Raw genomic sequence first — 15,423 nt, 5'->3', positions numbered from 1 at the left:
ATTATGCACTCTATTAGATTTAGTACTCTTATATGTTAGATGACTTGTGAATAACCTTCCAAATGATACCCATCATAGGCAGCTCACTACCACTATAGCCTATTAGTCAGGTTCTATCAGCAAAGATGTCATATGTTTAATTAGTTTCGTAAATGTTGAGTTAGTGTTTAGTGAATTATTTTTGCTAGAGAGTTATATGTTATGATTTAGATCCATTTCTTAGAAGGTTTGGCTAAATTGCCCAACCTATATATTGAAAAAGATATCCATCAAAGGCAGAAATCTGATAGCCTCTCAATACTTTGTTAATGTGTATGGCTTATATATATTTTCACTTGTTTATGAGAAAGATCTATTTTATCAATTAAAGAAAAAAAAACTTCAGTCATCTAATTCTAGGCCGGCTGAAGGCTGAATTGACCATGAATCACTTTAATAAAATCATTAAAAAAAAAATTAGCCATAGCATAATAATATTTATTATAAATTAGATTTTTCTTAAATATATTTTATAATTAAATACTTATATATATATATATATATATATATATTTTTTTTTTTTTTTTTTTTTTAATCAAATCTTATATAAGTTAATTCACGAAACTGAGGAGTGCATGTTTTCTAAATAAAATTTCTATTAACAAAAATAACCGAAATACTCCCTCCATAGTCCATATCTACCCCTTTTAATTTCCCACTTTCCATTTTCAATTTTCCCTTTCTTTCGCAGTGTGTAAAAACCATATCTCTATTTATTTTAGCAGAAAATAAGTATAACATTTTCTATTCTAGTTAAATAAATACTTGTGATTTATTAAAAATGACTAGAAAGAACAATTATTTTTTGCATGGTAAAATTTTTAACGATTATCTTCTCTCGTTTTGCTTTACATGGTCTTGTACAAGGGCATATAAATATTTGATTTTAAATGACTTTATTCACGGTAGGAATTCAAAATTCAGTAACCAAACATAAATTTTTATATAAACTTATATAAGATAATTATTATAATTTTATCTACGTTTTACTACTAAATAATAAATTACAAGTAAAGTTACAGAGATACCTAATTTATATTTAAGATGCACACATAAAAATTATTTATTTATAAATTAAATATCTCTTATATATATTTTGGAATTAAAACACTCACTTATATATTGGTCAAATCATATATAAATTAAATTACATAACAGGTTATACATAAAATCTTATTACAAATAAAATGGTTCAATAAAGTTACCAAGACAAAGAGCTATAGAGGAATAAAAATAGCTCGTTCAGCATCTCACTCAGACCCACCCATTAAGCCTGTCCTAATTCGGTCCGACCAGCTTGTTCTATCACAGGCGTAGACTATTCTAGCCCGATCTGAATCACCCACTCACGAGCAAGATCGCGAATATAATGCCCAAGAACTCGGCTAGCCTGTGACTGTCACCTCTCCTCCGGAGTAAGTAAAATAATTCTACAATTTTATATTTTATCACATCAGATATTAAATATTTTCATTATGACTACGTGCATTATCGCATGGACTTTTCCTCGGACAGTGGGACGTTGCAATAGGTTGTATGACAAGTAAGTCTACGATGTTTGAGATTGACATCTTTAGGATGAGGTTTGAATTGCTAAAGATTAGGACAGACAAGCTGCTGTCATATTTCGACCGCACACTTTTTTGAGGCCACTAAGCAAAAGAAAAAGAAAAAAAAGGATTAATTATATTTAGACTCTTAGAATAATTTATATATTTAATACAGATCTTTTTATTTATTTAATATTTCGATTTTCTCAGCTAAAAAGAGATAAAATGGTTATTAGAGAACCTAAAAATTAATTATATTATTTTTTCATGACAACAATATAAAGTGGTTGTTACATGATCAATTTCATATATTACCAGGAGATTTCCTATCTTTATTTTAAAGGAAAAAAGAAATAAAAAGTTGGGGATAAGATGAGAGTTTGAGGGGGGACAAATGCACAAATAGAAACCAATTGGAGCTTTTTTCCTTGGTAAGATTTTAACAATAAGTCACGCACTTGGTCAAAATTTTATTTAAGATTGACTAACTTATGTAATAAATGAGTCCAACATGAGTCGAGATTTAAACTCTCAATATAAATGAGTCACACATATATAAAACTTATTATTCATGTTTAACTCAGATATAGCTCAAATATATATATTAGTAAATAGGTATTTTAACTATTAGAATAAGACTTAAATAGTTAGATGTTTAGCTCCATAAGTTTATTAATTAGTTTGATAAAGAATGAGCTTAACTTAGATCATCGATCCAAACAAGTCGAATAAAAGCTAGCTTGAATTTTTTTTAGGAATAATTTCACTTATGCCTCCTAAGCTATCATAATTTTCTGCATACACTTTTTGAACTTTATCTTTCACCGCATACATCCCCTAATTCAAAAAAATTTTGGTTTAAAAGCTTGCTTTGTTTTTTTTTTTTTGTTTCAAAAGAGTATATAAGGATATTTTTCTTAGTTTGAGGAATGTAAAAAAGTTTAGAAAATTTATGCATAAAATAGTGATAGTTTAGGAGATCTAAGTGAAATTATTATTTATTTTTAAGCCAAAAATAAGCTAATATTTTATCTATTTTTTAATTAAGTCCAGCAAATAATAAAAATAAGAGTATAAGAAAGCTTTCCTTAAAAATAACAATGTTGGGTCATTCTTGTGATTTCAAGCGAGAAAAAAAGGAATATTCTTAAGCAACTCCCGACATATAAGCATAGCGGAGCGTCTTTTATTAGTTCTCACGAGGAAAGCGAGGGAGGGAGGAAATCTATGGCTCATACCACAATCCCTAATTCTCTCTATTTCCCCTTTCTAAAATTAGTTAAATTTTATCCTCCATTACCAAATTTCTTGAGCGCTCCCTCCTCATTCGTAGAAGATCAAGTACGTACGGCTCGAAAGACCTCCTAGTTTGTTCAACCGCCTTCATTTGTTCTGAAACCCTAACTCCAAGCTCGAATATAAACTAGTTCGCTCATATATCCTTCTTCTCCACCTAACAAATTTGGGTGAGTTCTTCTCTTTTTCTTTTTTTTTTCAACTTCTTTTGCACTTTCTTCTTACTGTTTTGCTTATCGTTGTGTTCTTGAGAATGTAAATTTGATCGACTTTCTTCTTCCCCCTTGGAGGATTTTAAGTACTTAATTTAGAAAAAGAAAATCACTTTTTATTCCGGTCCTTTTGCATAATTTTCTCTTTGGAGTTAATCAAAGTATTTGAGACAATAAAAATAAAAGGTACACGACAACATTTCACACATCAAATCAATGTGTCAATTTATGGGAGATATTTGCATCTGAGTTAGTGTGATGTAGTATTCTTCTTGACTCTTGACCATTGATATATAATATCTCTTAGGATATCACACGTCATATGCTCTTCTAGTTTAGTCTTGGAATGTAGAAGATGATAGTTGAAATTTTAAAAATAAATTCTAAGAAACAAGTGTAGATTTTTTTTGTTACTGTCAAAGTGGGGTTTATGAGTCAAATTAGGTGTAACCTTTTCTTCAAGTTGGTTGTAAGATGAGTTAAAGTGAGAAATTTGTTATTTTTATGTAATCGTTTGAAAGTTATATTGTTTTCTCTCATTGATACTGTTGTCAGAAATACTTCTTTGCCATTTTGATCGATTAGACTTTGTTTGCTTTGAGTTTAAATTTTTTTTTTGAACTGGTTCAGTAAATAATTTTTTTTATCCTTTTCATATCTATTCAAGTTTAGTCTTTAAAAGATAAGACTAACACAAAGCCTAAGAGTTTACTGTGACATGATATATGTGTTAGGGTTTAGGGTTTAAGCTATTTCTGTATAGAATGTGGTTAAAATTATGGGGGGGAAAATAGGGTTCCTCGGTATTAGATTGTTCATAAATTGAGAACGGGTCAACTCCCCTTATTTGAGGATACTTCTGTTTGTTTTAGCTCACAGTGACTCATAGTTTAATTTATTTGTGTTTCGTTTCTTTGGAGTATTAATTTATATATTCTGGAGGGCTAGCCTCTCAGTTTAACAGATAATTAGTCTATTTATTTTTTATCAATAAAAAAATAAAAGAGTTTTAAAATTTCGTACCTTGTTTTATATCTTATATTACGGTTTGAACCCTAAATTAAGTGAGAAACGGACTCGGAATCGGAAAGGATCCAAATTAAGTATTAAATATTTGGTAACCGCCTTTTTTTTCTCCCGGTGCATGCTCTGCCTCAGGATCGGGTGGAGAAGGTCGAAGAGAGAGGTCAGCTCGCAACCCGAACCAGCACCGCCGGCGGACGTCCGGCGAAAAGATATGTCGGCTGCCGGCGATGAGGATGCATCGACGTCACCGACGGCGAGCCGCTTCAAGCTACTCTGCAGCTTAGGCGGCCGGATCCTACCTCGCCCCTCCGACGGCCAGCTCAAGTACGTCGGCGGCGAGACCCGCGTCATCGCCGTCCCTCGCTCGATCTCCTTCCAGGGTAAACCTTTTTCAAATTTCAATTTACCACCTTCTTTCTATCCATATTGTAAGAAAGAAAGAAAGAGAGAAAAAAAAAAAAAGAAAGCCCTCTTTTTGGATTTTAGAAAAGAAAACTTATTAATTTGAGCGCGGTGGGATTAAATTTGCGCAGAGATGAAGCGGAAGATCGAGGAGACGTTCAAGGCGAAGGTGGTGGTGAAGTACCAGCTCATGTCGGAGGACCTCGACGCCCTCGTGTCGGTCACGTGCGACGAGGACCTCGCCCACATGCGCGACGAGTACGACCGGTACGAGTCCAAGCGATCTCCTTCCTCCTCCCCTCGCTTCCGCCTCTTCCTCTTCTCCATCCCCAACCCCAAACCCAACTCCAAACCCTCCTCCTTGCCCCCCTCCCCTCGCCACGTCACCCACGCCTTCGAGAGGCGCTACGTGGACGCCATCAACGAACCGTCCTCTTCCTCCTCCTCCAACTTCGGCCGCCCGATCTTCGCCGTCTCATCCAATTCCGGCGCCAACTCGCCCACGTCAGCCTCCGGCCGCGAGAGAGGGCTCGGGGGTGGGATGCACCGGGTGTGGAGCACGCCTAACCTGGGGGGATCGGCGATCAACCAGGCGGCGGCTAATTCCAATGGCCCGCCATACTTCCAGCAGAAGCAAGGGCAATACGGTCACTATTGTAGGATGGGTGGGCCTGGGAGGTACGAGATGTGCGGGTGTGGCTGCCGCGTCGGGGTGCCGCCGAGGGCAGCTGGCTACTATTATCCGCCGGCCGGAGCCGGTGGGTGCGTCTACTACGGTCACGTGGACGAGCACGCGCCCCAGCCGTCGTCGAGGAGGAGCGCCTCGCCGTTTGGCGCGCGGCAGAGGAGGCCGACTATATGGGACTGACGGTGGAGCTGGGCCTCGTGATTCCCATCCGTCGGTTGTCTCTGGGAGATCCGGGTTTATCTGATTTCGTTCCTTTGTGAATAGGAGCATATACGCTGGTACATAGATGAGAGACGCCTTAGATACAAGGAGGTGGTTGTTTTAATATTTTTAATGTTAGTTGGACATATTTGATTGACTTGAGAAACTTTTACCATATTATACTAATTAGTAGTAGTTCTAATTCCCTTTCTTAATTGTTTGAGAAGATACCAGGGTCAACTTTCAGAGACTGCTTTTTGTAATACATTGGAAATGCAGGGTGTAAAATGATAATTTCCCATATAATTCCAGGAAATATCTCACCAATTCTTCAGAAGCAATCGTTTGAAATAGACAAGCAAAACAACGCTACAGAAAATCAAATAAAGTGCCTTTCATAAAAGCCCATGAACTGATACTTAGACATAAGCCTCTGGAATCTCACACTATGAAGCGTCAAAGCATTTATGTAGAAAGATGGCAAAGAGGACGAGCTGATACAAAAAAGAAAGAAAATAAAACGATTGTTAACTTTACATATTTCCAGCACCATCCGATCAGTTTGGGCTGCCAGATGCATCAAGTACACTAGGTGTGCAAGGCCATGAACAGAGTTTGCTTTCTTGCGTGCTCTGGTACAAGGCGTTCGAGAACATCTGGAGGAATGCCCATAACCTCTGCCAAAACGATGAGCAGGAAATCAAAAACCTAAACATAGTAAGGAGCTTCAGAAAGGAATTGTAGCTTCGGCAAGGCATGTCCAAAAGTTGACGGTAATTTCACAATGCTGCAGAATACATTGGAGATACCAAACATGCCACTTCGAGGTACAAAAATAACAAAACATATGTTTTATATGCTTTAAATCAAAATATGGATAAGAATATAGCTTTTGAGTTTCCTGATGAAGGAGGTTTTCAAGCATCTTAATCATGAATTCAAGCATGCACATGAACCTTTGATGATAAAAAGTATCGAGGGTAGTAAATTGCTTGTTTAAAAAATACTAAAATGAATCTTGATGTTTGCTGTGGTTATTTATCTTCAAACATGCCATCTTACCTTGAGATCGGAAGTTGAAAAGTGGAGGAAGGGGGCGACCATTTGGTAAACGAGTATTAGGATCTCTCAGCTCATCAAAGAAAGGGTGCATGCAGGCTTCCAACTGACCAAAATTCCCACAGTCAAATAAAGCTGTCAATGGATATTAAGTGACATATCAATGATGCCAACAGAGAAGCATAAACCTTTTGTAACTTACAGCAGTGCAACGAAGATTTGGTGAGTACTGCAGAAACCTGCTAACAAGGTCCACTGCTTCTGGGGGCAACCTCTTTTGGAAAACCTGGAAGACAGAAATGATGCAAGATAGCTTTAATTGTAAGAAGCTTTAGACTAGCAGTTAGTCTCTCTCCATTGATTCATTTATGTATACGAAATGAATGCATTTGTTCCTTCGGTGAAGAGTACTTTAGCAATTTGATATGCATAGACACAAAAGCTTTAATTGTAAGAAGCTTTAGACTAGCAGTTAGTCTCTCTCCATTGATCCATATAAAGTTGCTTTGATGACACCAGTCAGAATAATATGTAGCCATTTGGGACCATGTTACCGTACTTTAAAATTTAAAAATAATATCTTCTGCATATCCAGAAAAATAAGTTAAAAAATGAAAAATTAGGAGGGAAGTAAGGAACAAATGCATTTTAACTAGGAAGTTTAAAGCATGCATATACTTAAGCCCTAACAATTAAGATAAGTAGCATTTCATGCACATTGATACTGCACAAATTCTGGATTTCTTTGACCAAAATTTGCCCACTCCATTTGATCATTCATTAACAATAAATGGTTGAACAGAGCGAATAGATAGTTAGAACCCTCAATTCATAACTCATAAGAATCAATGTGTTAGAAAGGAAGATGTCCTTGATGAGCAATCTAGCTATCTTATAACTGTAACTATTAGATTTGTTTCCATTTTACCCCTTATGAGCAAGTACTAAGCTATATCTGCCTGAAGGGTTCAATTTTAAGTATGCATTCAAGTGAACAGTATACATTTGCATACACATTCTCTCAACACTCCTTTTGCAAGAAAACTTACTAATTGCATTCTCCTTCGGTGAAGAGTACTTTAGCAATTTGATATGCATAGACACAAAAGCTAACCTTTCCGGGTTTATTTTCATTCAGTATGCAAGTAGTGTAACAGTTTTGAGATCCTATATATAGCTAAAAAATATCCACTTTTCACATTCTTTTTTTATAAATCATCTGGTAAAAGAAGCCCGAACAACATGAGCTACTGTCTACAGTCATTTGCATCAAGTGATCAAAAGAGCATGCTCCATTCCAGTAATATAACAGTCAGATACCAGAGTTTTGACTTCAGAAAATTATCAATTCTTAATATCCCCATCAACAGCATTCTAGCATGGCTAAGAACATCTAAAGAACTAGGGAAGTACATAATCATAGATTAAAAAGTAGTATAAATGTATGCTGGTAAATTGTAATATCTTTTTATGAAAATGACAAAAAAATTTAACATATTAGATACAGTCATAACTCATGAACAATCTTTATTTCTTTGCGATAACTAACTACGAAGTTTTTCTCAACAAAAAAAGAACCTATAAAATAAGATTTTAGCTAAAAAGAAAATTTAGCCTCGTTTGCTTTTAAAAAACCCAAGCAGTTTGCCTTATAAATAAAGTGAAAAAGATTATAACAACCGTAATGTTGCTTCACATAATAAAAAAATGATAATATCATGAGTAGTAACTTCAATTCTTTGCACTTAAGTGAAATAGAAGATTCATTGAAATAAGGGGAAATTGAGAAAATGTGCATCTACACAGAAAAAAAGAAGAAAAAGAATAAAGGAAATACAATGAGGTTTGTGACATAAGTTGTCTCTTTCAGTTTTTCAAACAAATGTAGTAGGAAAAAGTCATGTAATAAAAGATTACATAATTTGGTCAAATATTTGTGAAATCTGGGGGATTCACTCCTCTATGCCATTTGGTCATAACAACTTATTGAAGAGCTTCCATGAAAGTATGAAAATAAATTCAGAGTTACCTTATGCCATGGATGAGCCTTTATTTGAGGAAATTTGAACTCCGTGTAATTTGGATTCATGCACTTTATCTCTTCCCTAGTTGGTGTGCCCAGAACCTTTAAAGTGGATCCATTAAACAAAACTAGCATTAGACCAAACAGCAGATTCGTAAGATGTATATTTTATCATGACATACTGGCATTACTACCTTAATGATCTCAACCAACTGATCAACTCCACTTTCTCCAGGAAATAAGGGCTACATAAAACAATTATCCAAATGAAATGTAAGAATTGCTCGTTGAATGAACTGGAAGAAACCAACTGAACCACCACTACAATTTAAGATGAAACAATTTTCAGGTGAGAACAAAGCAACCTGCCCAAGAAACAATTCAGCCATTACACAGCCAGTCGACCACATGTCAATTGCCGTTGTATACTCAGTTGCACCAAATATGAGCTCAGGTGCACGATAATATCTCGAACATATGTAAGAGATATTTGGTTCACCTTTCACCTAGATCACCATGAGAAAGCCAACACTTAAAGAGAGCCCTTTATTTAAACAAGAAATTGCAGCAAAATGGCTTACCAGAACTTTTGCGCTGCCAAAATCACACAATTTGAGCTGATGTGTATGTGGATTCACCTGAAATTGAAAGTCGGCATGTGAAAAACTGAATGGGAAGTATAGAATTGGGACAAAGTGATGCTCAATACATCTAGAGCTTTCTATACACTTTATTATAAAAGAATGATGGTCGTGCCGGTCAACATGCCATGGGTCGATAGTGGCACAGACACCTGGCACAAGTGTGCCAAGAGCACACCCCATGTGCGACCGGCATTTGGGTGTGTGCCGACTCATATCAACTGGCATGAATCTTATGAGATTTGAAACATATTGTATTAATCCAAAATAAATTCATTATAAAACATAAAATATTTAAGTTTTTTTAATCATGTGACAAATATGATATTTCATGTGGAGACCATTTTTTTAACTTTTTGCTATTTTCATCAATCATCATCAATCAATTTTAAGTGTCATGAGATGCGCTCAAATGATGATATGAGTTCATCATCATCATTACCATCATGTCAATCACACTTACTAGAGTCGCAACACTCTTATTGCACTCTATATTTATAATCTGCATATGCTTATGATATGCTTGTGCATGTGCCTATGCCTATGCCTATGCCTATGTCGGTGATGGTCATTCCCATGTATGTTCAATATATATATCACATCATAAAAGAATTACAAAATTCATATTTGTACAAAAACTATATAAGATATTACAACGAGCCATACCATTAGTAGATGAGTTTTAAAAATTATCAACATATTTATTACAACATTCTTGTGTAATATTTGTGCAAACAAATGAAATTTTTTATCCTTCTTATCATTCTATATTCAACTAGACATTAATTTTAATTATTAAACTATTATCAATTAATATTGTGTAAAATAATATTATGTCTTCAATCATATTATGGAGTGTTCTATCATTAATATTAGTTTTAATAAATGTACTCAATCATATTATGTGTTGAATAATATATCTATTTGATTATTGCTATATCTTTAATAAAATAGGACATTTATAAAAATAATCTAAAAGACTCTAATATAGGTTTTAATGCATATATTCAAACCAAAAACCAAAGATTGATGTGCCACCCAAATATATCTCTAAATGTCCTAACTTTTTTTATTAAAAGTATGTTAAAGACATTCTAGTGGCACGCAGGGGCGTGTCGATCGACATGCCTCTGGTGTCTTAGCACGGCTATCATTGTTATAAAAGCAAGTTCGCAAAATTGTATGTAATAACAAGTCAAAACTAAACAAATAGTTTGTTATGCTAAAATGATGAACCCATTCATGTACACTGCTTTAACTAAGAACTGCAAGGCTTATGTTATTCAGCCTATGAACAATCACTTTAAAGGTAAAATAATTACATTTTCATGGAGCATCTAAAAACTAATCTTCTTACGATCTTCGTGAGCACAATGCATCTCCTTGGAGGCCACATACTGTGACAGCCTTCTAAAAGATGACAAATCTCATTAAAACCAACAAAATTATTTGACAAGACTATGGTCCATGGCAAGAACTGTCCAGACTGCAACTTAGCGATAATAAATTAGTTGAATATTGAGGACTGTCCAACAGAATTTCACAATTCAGCTCGCTAAACAAGTTATAACTCTTAACACAGAACATCAGTAAATAAAATGAATCAGTACTTAACTGCATATTAACAAAATGATGGAAATGTATAAAATATTAAAATGCTTTACTGTCTAACAAAAGGCTTCTGTGTATTACATCCCAAGGAAAATATGCAAGCATATGCACGCAGGATGGAAAAAAAGAAAAAAAAATAAGACAAAATGTTCGAAGTAAAAGAAAGGAAAGTTATCTTACAAGTAAGTTCTGTGGTTTAATATCACGATGACAGATGCCAATGCTGTTATGTACGTACGCAAGTGCCCTGCAAATCTGCAGATAGAATGGTTGCACTCTTGAAATCTGATTCTCTAATGCGAAAGACTTGTCATGCCAGTTTCAAAGCAGATTAAGCAAAATAGACAATATGCCTTTGGTTGCAAGAGGTCCCTATGTAGATTAAAATACTTCCCTCTAAAAAAAGCAGATAAGTATGTGGTTTACGACTTTAGAAACAACCGTACATGCTCAGCTTTCTTGTTTTAGAGTAGCAATAGTAATAGAAAAGATAGATAATTGTAAAAAGAAATGATTCTCATTTGTCTCACTTGCAGGTTATTTAAGCCTGAAACTCTTAGATGCCAAAAATTGGTGTTAGAATAGTAAGCCCAGTTCATTTCCAAAAATCTTCATATCTTTCGTTTATTAGCATAGAATGGGAAATGCCTGACAAATTTACAGCATTTTAAATAAATAATGAAAAGACACAGGTTTAAAAGTTAATGCCTGACAAAATTTTGTTCTTTCCACAGAAATTTTGTTCTTATGGAAATAGTAATCTCTCTATCTCTCTCACTCCCATCCTCTGAAGGTCCTCTTTTTTATTCTCCAACTAGGTAGAAAAGCAACCTCCAAATGCTTACTCAAAGCTGTAATGATGTGTTATTATTTGGATGGCATTAAGGATGTAATGTATCATAACGGGCGACTTGTTAAAGCATTCTGAATCTTTAGCACCACATGTTAGTAAGGATATAGCTTGGTTGGTAGAGCCCCTTGTGATCTTTACATCAATTAATGAAGGCCAAATGTAGCAAATCGGATCAAATGGGAGATAGATCTACAACTTTTGTGAGACATGGAGACATGTTAGTAAAGTCTGAATAAAAGTATTTACTGCCTTTATAAGAGATAATCTTAAGAATACCAGTTGAGAACATGCAACATCTTGTTAATACAGCAAATAGAAATTTATGTTCTTCTATTTAAGGATGCATTTAACCACGACCAGATGCCTTAATCACTAAATCTTTTTGAGAGATTTGGGAAATCTTGGATTGGCATGCACTAGATCACTTAAGAATTGTGTCGGCTGTCAAGAGCTTCCAGGAAGCATTCAAAGAGTGCTCAACTGTTAAATCATGTATCTATTGAAAAGCCTCTTTATTACTGCATTTTGACATACAGTAAGCCCAGCCCAGCTAAAGCAATTAGGGAATATCTTAAGGTTCCCTTTTGCTATGTCAAAATGTGTATAACTACTATGAGACTTGCAGCCAGCAACGAGTACAAGTTTTGTGCTTTACATATAACAACCACATGCAATGAATTTATAATTTTCTATTTTATACATGAAACAAGCTCAACAACTATCTAATATGTTTTCCCTTTTTTATATGAAACTGGTCATGAGACATTGAAAACATGAAATTGACAGTTGATGAACATAACTGCAATAAAACATGAAATGGTGAAAATAGCTATATAAAAATAGCCAGAAAACTAATTGAAATAGAAAATATAATCATAATGCCAAATATATTAATAAAACTGCGTGCTAGTATTGAAGATTACAATAGGCAGTAGGACAGACCTGGTAGGTGTAGAGTTTCACATAAATGAAGGGCATACGTTGGCTCATCCTGTTGTACTGTCTTGCTATCCGGTTTACAGTCTCAGGAACAAACTCAAGTACAAGATTCAGATACACATCTTCCCTGTCCGTGGTTGAAAAGAAGTAGTGCCTAAGACCAACAACATTGGGATGATCCAGCATGCGCATAATCTGCAGCTCCCTATTCTTATAACGCTTATCTTGAAGAACCTTCTTTATGGCAACAATTTCTCCGGTTTCTCTACATTTTGCCTGCAGAATTCGACAAAGAACTGATTATTGCATTTAAGCTAGCAGTGCAATTGACATTGGAAATAATGAAGGAAATACCGGCACCTGAAATACAACTCCGAAAGAGCCTGTCCCAACCACGTGTTCAGCTATGTAAGTGACTGCCTGTTTAGTTAATCATCATATTATTAGTACTTTTTGGGGCACCACTTCAAACAGTGATAAGGAAATGAAGAGCTTGCTTTCGACCTGTTTGGGTAGACCATTTCGACCCCCAATGGTAGTGGCAATTATATGACCAGCTTCAGGACCAGATCCATCAATAATATCTTCCTCGATTTCCTGCAAGCAAAAGAGGAAAATAAAACAAATAATGTTCATCAGTTCAAGAGAGAATAAATATTATGCCACAACTGTCAACCAAAGACAGAGTCAGAGAAGGAAAAGATGCAAAATTGACTACCAATACATGATCAATTATTCTGCTATAATATCTAAAAATTATCATCCTAGGAGTTCACTTCTAACAAGAAAATATGGTAAATAACCACATGAAGACAAGTTGATGGGAAAGAATTTTACGCTGTCCTCATCAAACTCCGTCTTGGCATCCTTTAGCCTCATTTCCAGCATCTCTCTTCCAAGCCGTTCAACAGAGCTGGATGACCCCTTAGAACTGCTTACAGCCCTGGAACTTCCCATGCCACCATACCTCAGACTGGCAGATGCCATTTGGCTACCAGAAGTTGAATGCTATATACCAATTATTAGCAAAAGAATTTTAAGGCTGTCCAGCTTCGACGTCACGACATGAGAAAACCTAAAGACCTGAGAAAAAATTTGCAAAACAAAAGGACAAACTTTACTAAAATGTGACACTTCCTTACCACCTATCCAAACTAATTAGAATCATAATAGTCACTATTGAACATAATGATGAACCAAAATAAAAAAATTCGAGACTTTCTTTTCCAAAAAAAAAAGAGTAACTTGATTGGAGAGTTAGACAGTATATGTCTTGTTTAGTACCTTTTGATCTCCTGCGAGGCTGAGACCATTCCCTCTGTTTACACACTTGCACAGCCAAAATCAAGTTCCTTCATACTTCCTTAGAAAAAAAAAAGGAGATAATAGATAAAATGAGACAAAAAAATAACTGTTAATATGCCAATAAGAAAGCCACATTTCATCCACGTCGTGGAAAAATTCAAATCATCCACATAGAAATCAACACAAAAAAAAAAAAAAATCTTTCTGAAAGAAGTAAAGGAGGCAACTTTACTGTGTCGAATTCTTCCAATTAAATGGCGCCATTCAAATAAAACAACCAGATGATCTCCCATACCATCAACTAAGAACTCGGAGAGGTTCCGAATCCAATTTCAATAAAAGGAGTCTAAAATTAAAAGTTGGACGGGGAATACAGAACACAAAAAAAAAAAAAAAAGACTTATCAGATATCCGCGAATCGGAGCTCTTACGTTGAGAGCATCGCGACGGAATGAAGGAGAAGCAAAAGATCGACGATTCGCAAAGAGATTGAACCCTAAAAGCAACTTCTTTTCCACTCCTGCCTCGGTTTTAGGAAGAGGGGTATGGGGAGCTGTGAGAGTTGGTACTGAGAGTGAGTGCTGTGTGGTTTCTTTTCTTTCCTTATTTTTCTTTTTTTTTTCCCTTCTTTTCCTTTTTCTGTTTCTAAAAAATCGTTCATTCTTTCTTTCGTCTGCATTTATTAAGCTTTACATCCTCTCTTTTTATAATTCTCAATTCTATTTCTATAATTTTCAGTAAGTGTTAATTTCTCCTTCAGAGATATTTTAAAAAAAATAGAGTAAATAAAATGTATTAAATAAATTATGAAAAATATAAGAGGTAAACTGCAATTAAAAATATAGGGAAAAAAAAACAATTAAAACCACCAATTACCGCCGGCCGAATACTAAAGAAGAACTGGCTCATGGACGCGTGGCGAGATGAACCAGAGGAGTGGTGTCATGCTGTGACCCTGTGACACCTTTCTCAGCTACACAGCCCGAAGTTTGAAACAATTTAAATTTTGATTTCAAGTTTGATATGAAACAGCTTTTAAAGTTTAACTTTTAAATTCATGTAAATGCCCAATGCCCCTTCATGCATTGTCCTCTTTCAGTGTCTTTAAAAAAATAAAAAAGAATTAGTAAAAGCAATGGTGCGTAAATGAGATTCTTAACCATAATTACATACATAAGTGTGATTGTGGTCCTCTGGTTTGCAGTCATGTAAAATTAATCAGGTCATTTCATCTCCATCATAGGAGTCCATGTGGGATTGATATGTTAATAGATTTGGTCTTATTATATTTTTTATCTTAGAAGTATGATATTTATTGTTAGTTTGTTACTAACTAGTTCAAAGTTTTTAATTTAACTACTTACGTAACAAGATATCAGAATTTGAAGTTCAAATTTTAGTTCTAACTACTTTCTGTTTTATATTATGTGCTATTATTTTCCATCTTTTCAGAGTAAGTAATTCTTAGTCCCTCCTATTGACTTTGTTTTTCTTCAATTTTTGTTAGAACTAAAACCCCTTTCATGTATATATATATATAAACTTTTCCTACTTTGTTTATTCTATTTATCTTCTATC

The 15,423-nt window shown here is 34.9% G+C and overlaps 2 protein-coding genes across 4 annotated transcripts; one reads left to right on the top strand and one right to left on the bottom strand.

The window, feature by feature from the left end:
- Window positions 1-2,787: 2,787 nt before the first annotated feature.
- LOC140792011 (RAF-like serine/threonine-protein kinase PRAF) lies at window positions 2,788-5,616 on the top strand. 2 transcript variants are annotated; one of them, XM_073142781.1, is made up of 3 exons: window positions 2,788-3,055; window positions 4,256-4,503; window positions 4,657-5,616. In XM_073142781.1, the coding sequence occupies exons 2-3, from the start codon at window positions 4,335-4,337 to the stop codon at window positions 5,391-5,393; spliced, it is 906 nt and encodes a 301-aa protein (XP_072998882.1). In that variant the 5' UTR covers window positions 2,788-3,055; window positions 4,256-4,334; the 3' UTR covers window positions 5,394-5,616. The 2 variants fall into 2 exon arrangements, with proteins under 2 accessions (XP_072998882.1, XP_072998881.1); XM_073142780.1 differs by lacking the exon at window positions 2,788-3,055 and having other exon boundaries at window positions 3,811-4,503.
- A 172-nt stretch (window positions 5,617-5,788) lies between these two features.
- On the bottom strand, window positions 5,789-14,492 carry LOC140792010 (shaggy-related protein kinase delta-like). 2 transcript variants are annotated; one of them, XM_073142778.1, is made up of 14 exons: window positions 14,277-14,492; window positions 13,825-13,899; window positions 13,378-13,623; window positions 13,045-13,137; window positions 12,901-12,960; window positions 12,544-12,816; window positions 10,929-11,003; window positions 9,078-9,134; window positions 8,862-9,002; window positions 8,691-8,741; window positions 8,503-8,598; window positions 6,676-6,759; window positions 6,477-6,579; window positions 5,789-6,091 (listed from the first exon to the last, which is right to left on the bottom strand). In XM_073142778.1, the coding sequence occupies exons 3-14, from the start codon at window positions 13,525-13,527 to the stop codon at window positions 6,003-6,005; spliced, it is 1,272 nt and encodes a 423-aa protein (XP_072998879.1). In that variant the 5' UTR covers window positions 13,528-13,623; window positions 13,825-13,899; window positions 14,277-14,492; the 3' UTR covers window positions 5,789-6,002. The 2 variants fall into 2 exon arrangements, with proteins under 2 accessions (XP_072998879.1, XP_072998880.1); XM_073142779.1 differs by having other exon boundaries at window positions 13,825-13,903; window positions 14,277-14,450.
- Between the last annotated feature and the right edge of the window lie 931 nt (window positions 14,493-15,423).

Source organism: Typha latifolia, chromosome 7 (assembly GCF_019914945.1).
Source record: "Typha latifolia isolate L0001 chromosome 7, TyphaL0001v2, whole genome shotgun sequence".
Taxonomy (NCBI): domain Eukaryota; kingdom Viridiplantae; phylum Streptophyta; class Magnoliopsida; order Poales; family Typhaceae; genus Typha; species Typha latifolia.
The sequence above is the reverse complement of the archived record's forward strand: the minus strand, read 5'-3'. Positions and strand labels throughout refer to the sequence as shown.

Coding starts and splice junctions, on each gene's coding strand:
- LOC140792011 (XM_073142780.1), top strand. CDS start 4,242: ATGCTCTGCCTCAGGATCGGGTGGAGAAGGTCGAAGAGAGAGGTCAGC. Junction 4,504..4,656: donor TCGCTCGATCTCCTTCCAGG/GTAAACCTTTTT, acceptor AAATTTGCGCAG/AGATGAAGCGGAAGATCGAG.
- LOC140792010 (XM_073142778.1), bottom strand. CDS start 13,527: ATGGCATCTGCCAGTCTGAGGTATGGTGGCATGGGAAGTTCCAGGGCT. Junction 9,135..10,928: donor TTAAACCACAGAACTTACTT/GTAAGATAACTT, acceptor TTTCAATTTCAG/GTGAATCCACATACACATCA. Junction 9,003..9,077: donor TTGGCAGCGCAAAAGTTCTG/GTAAGCCATTTT, acceptor ATGGTGATCTAG/GTGAAAGGTGAACCAAATAT.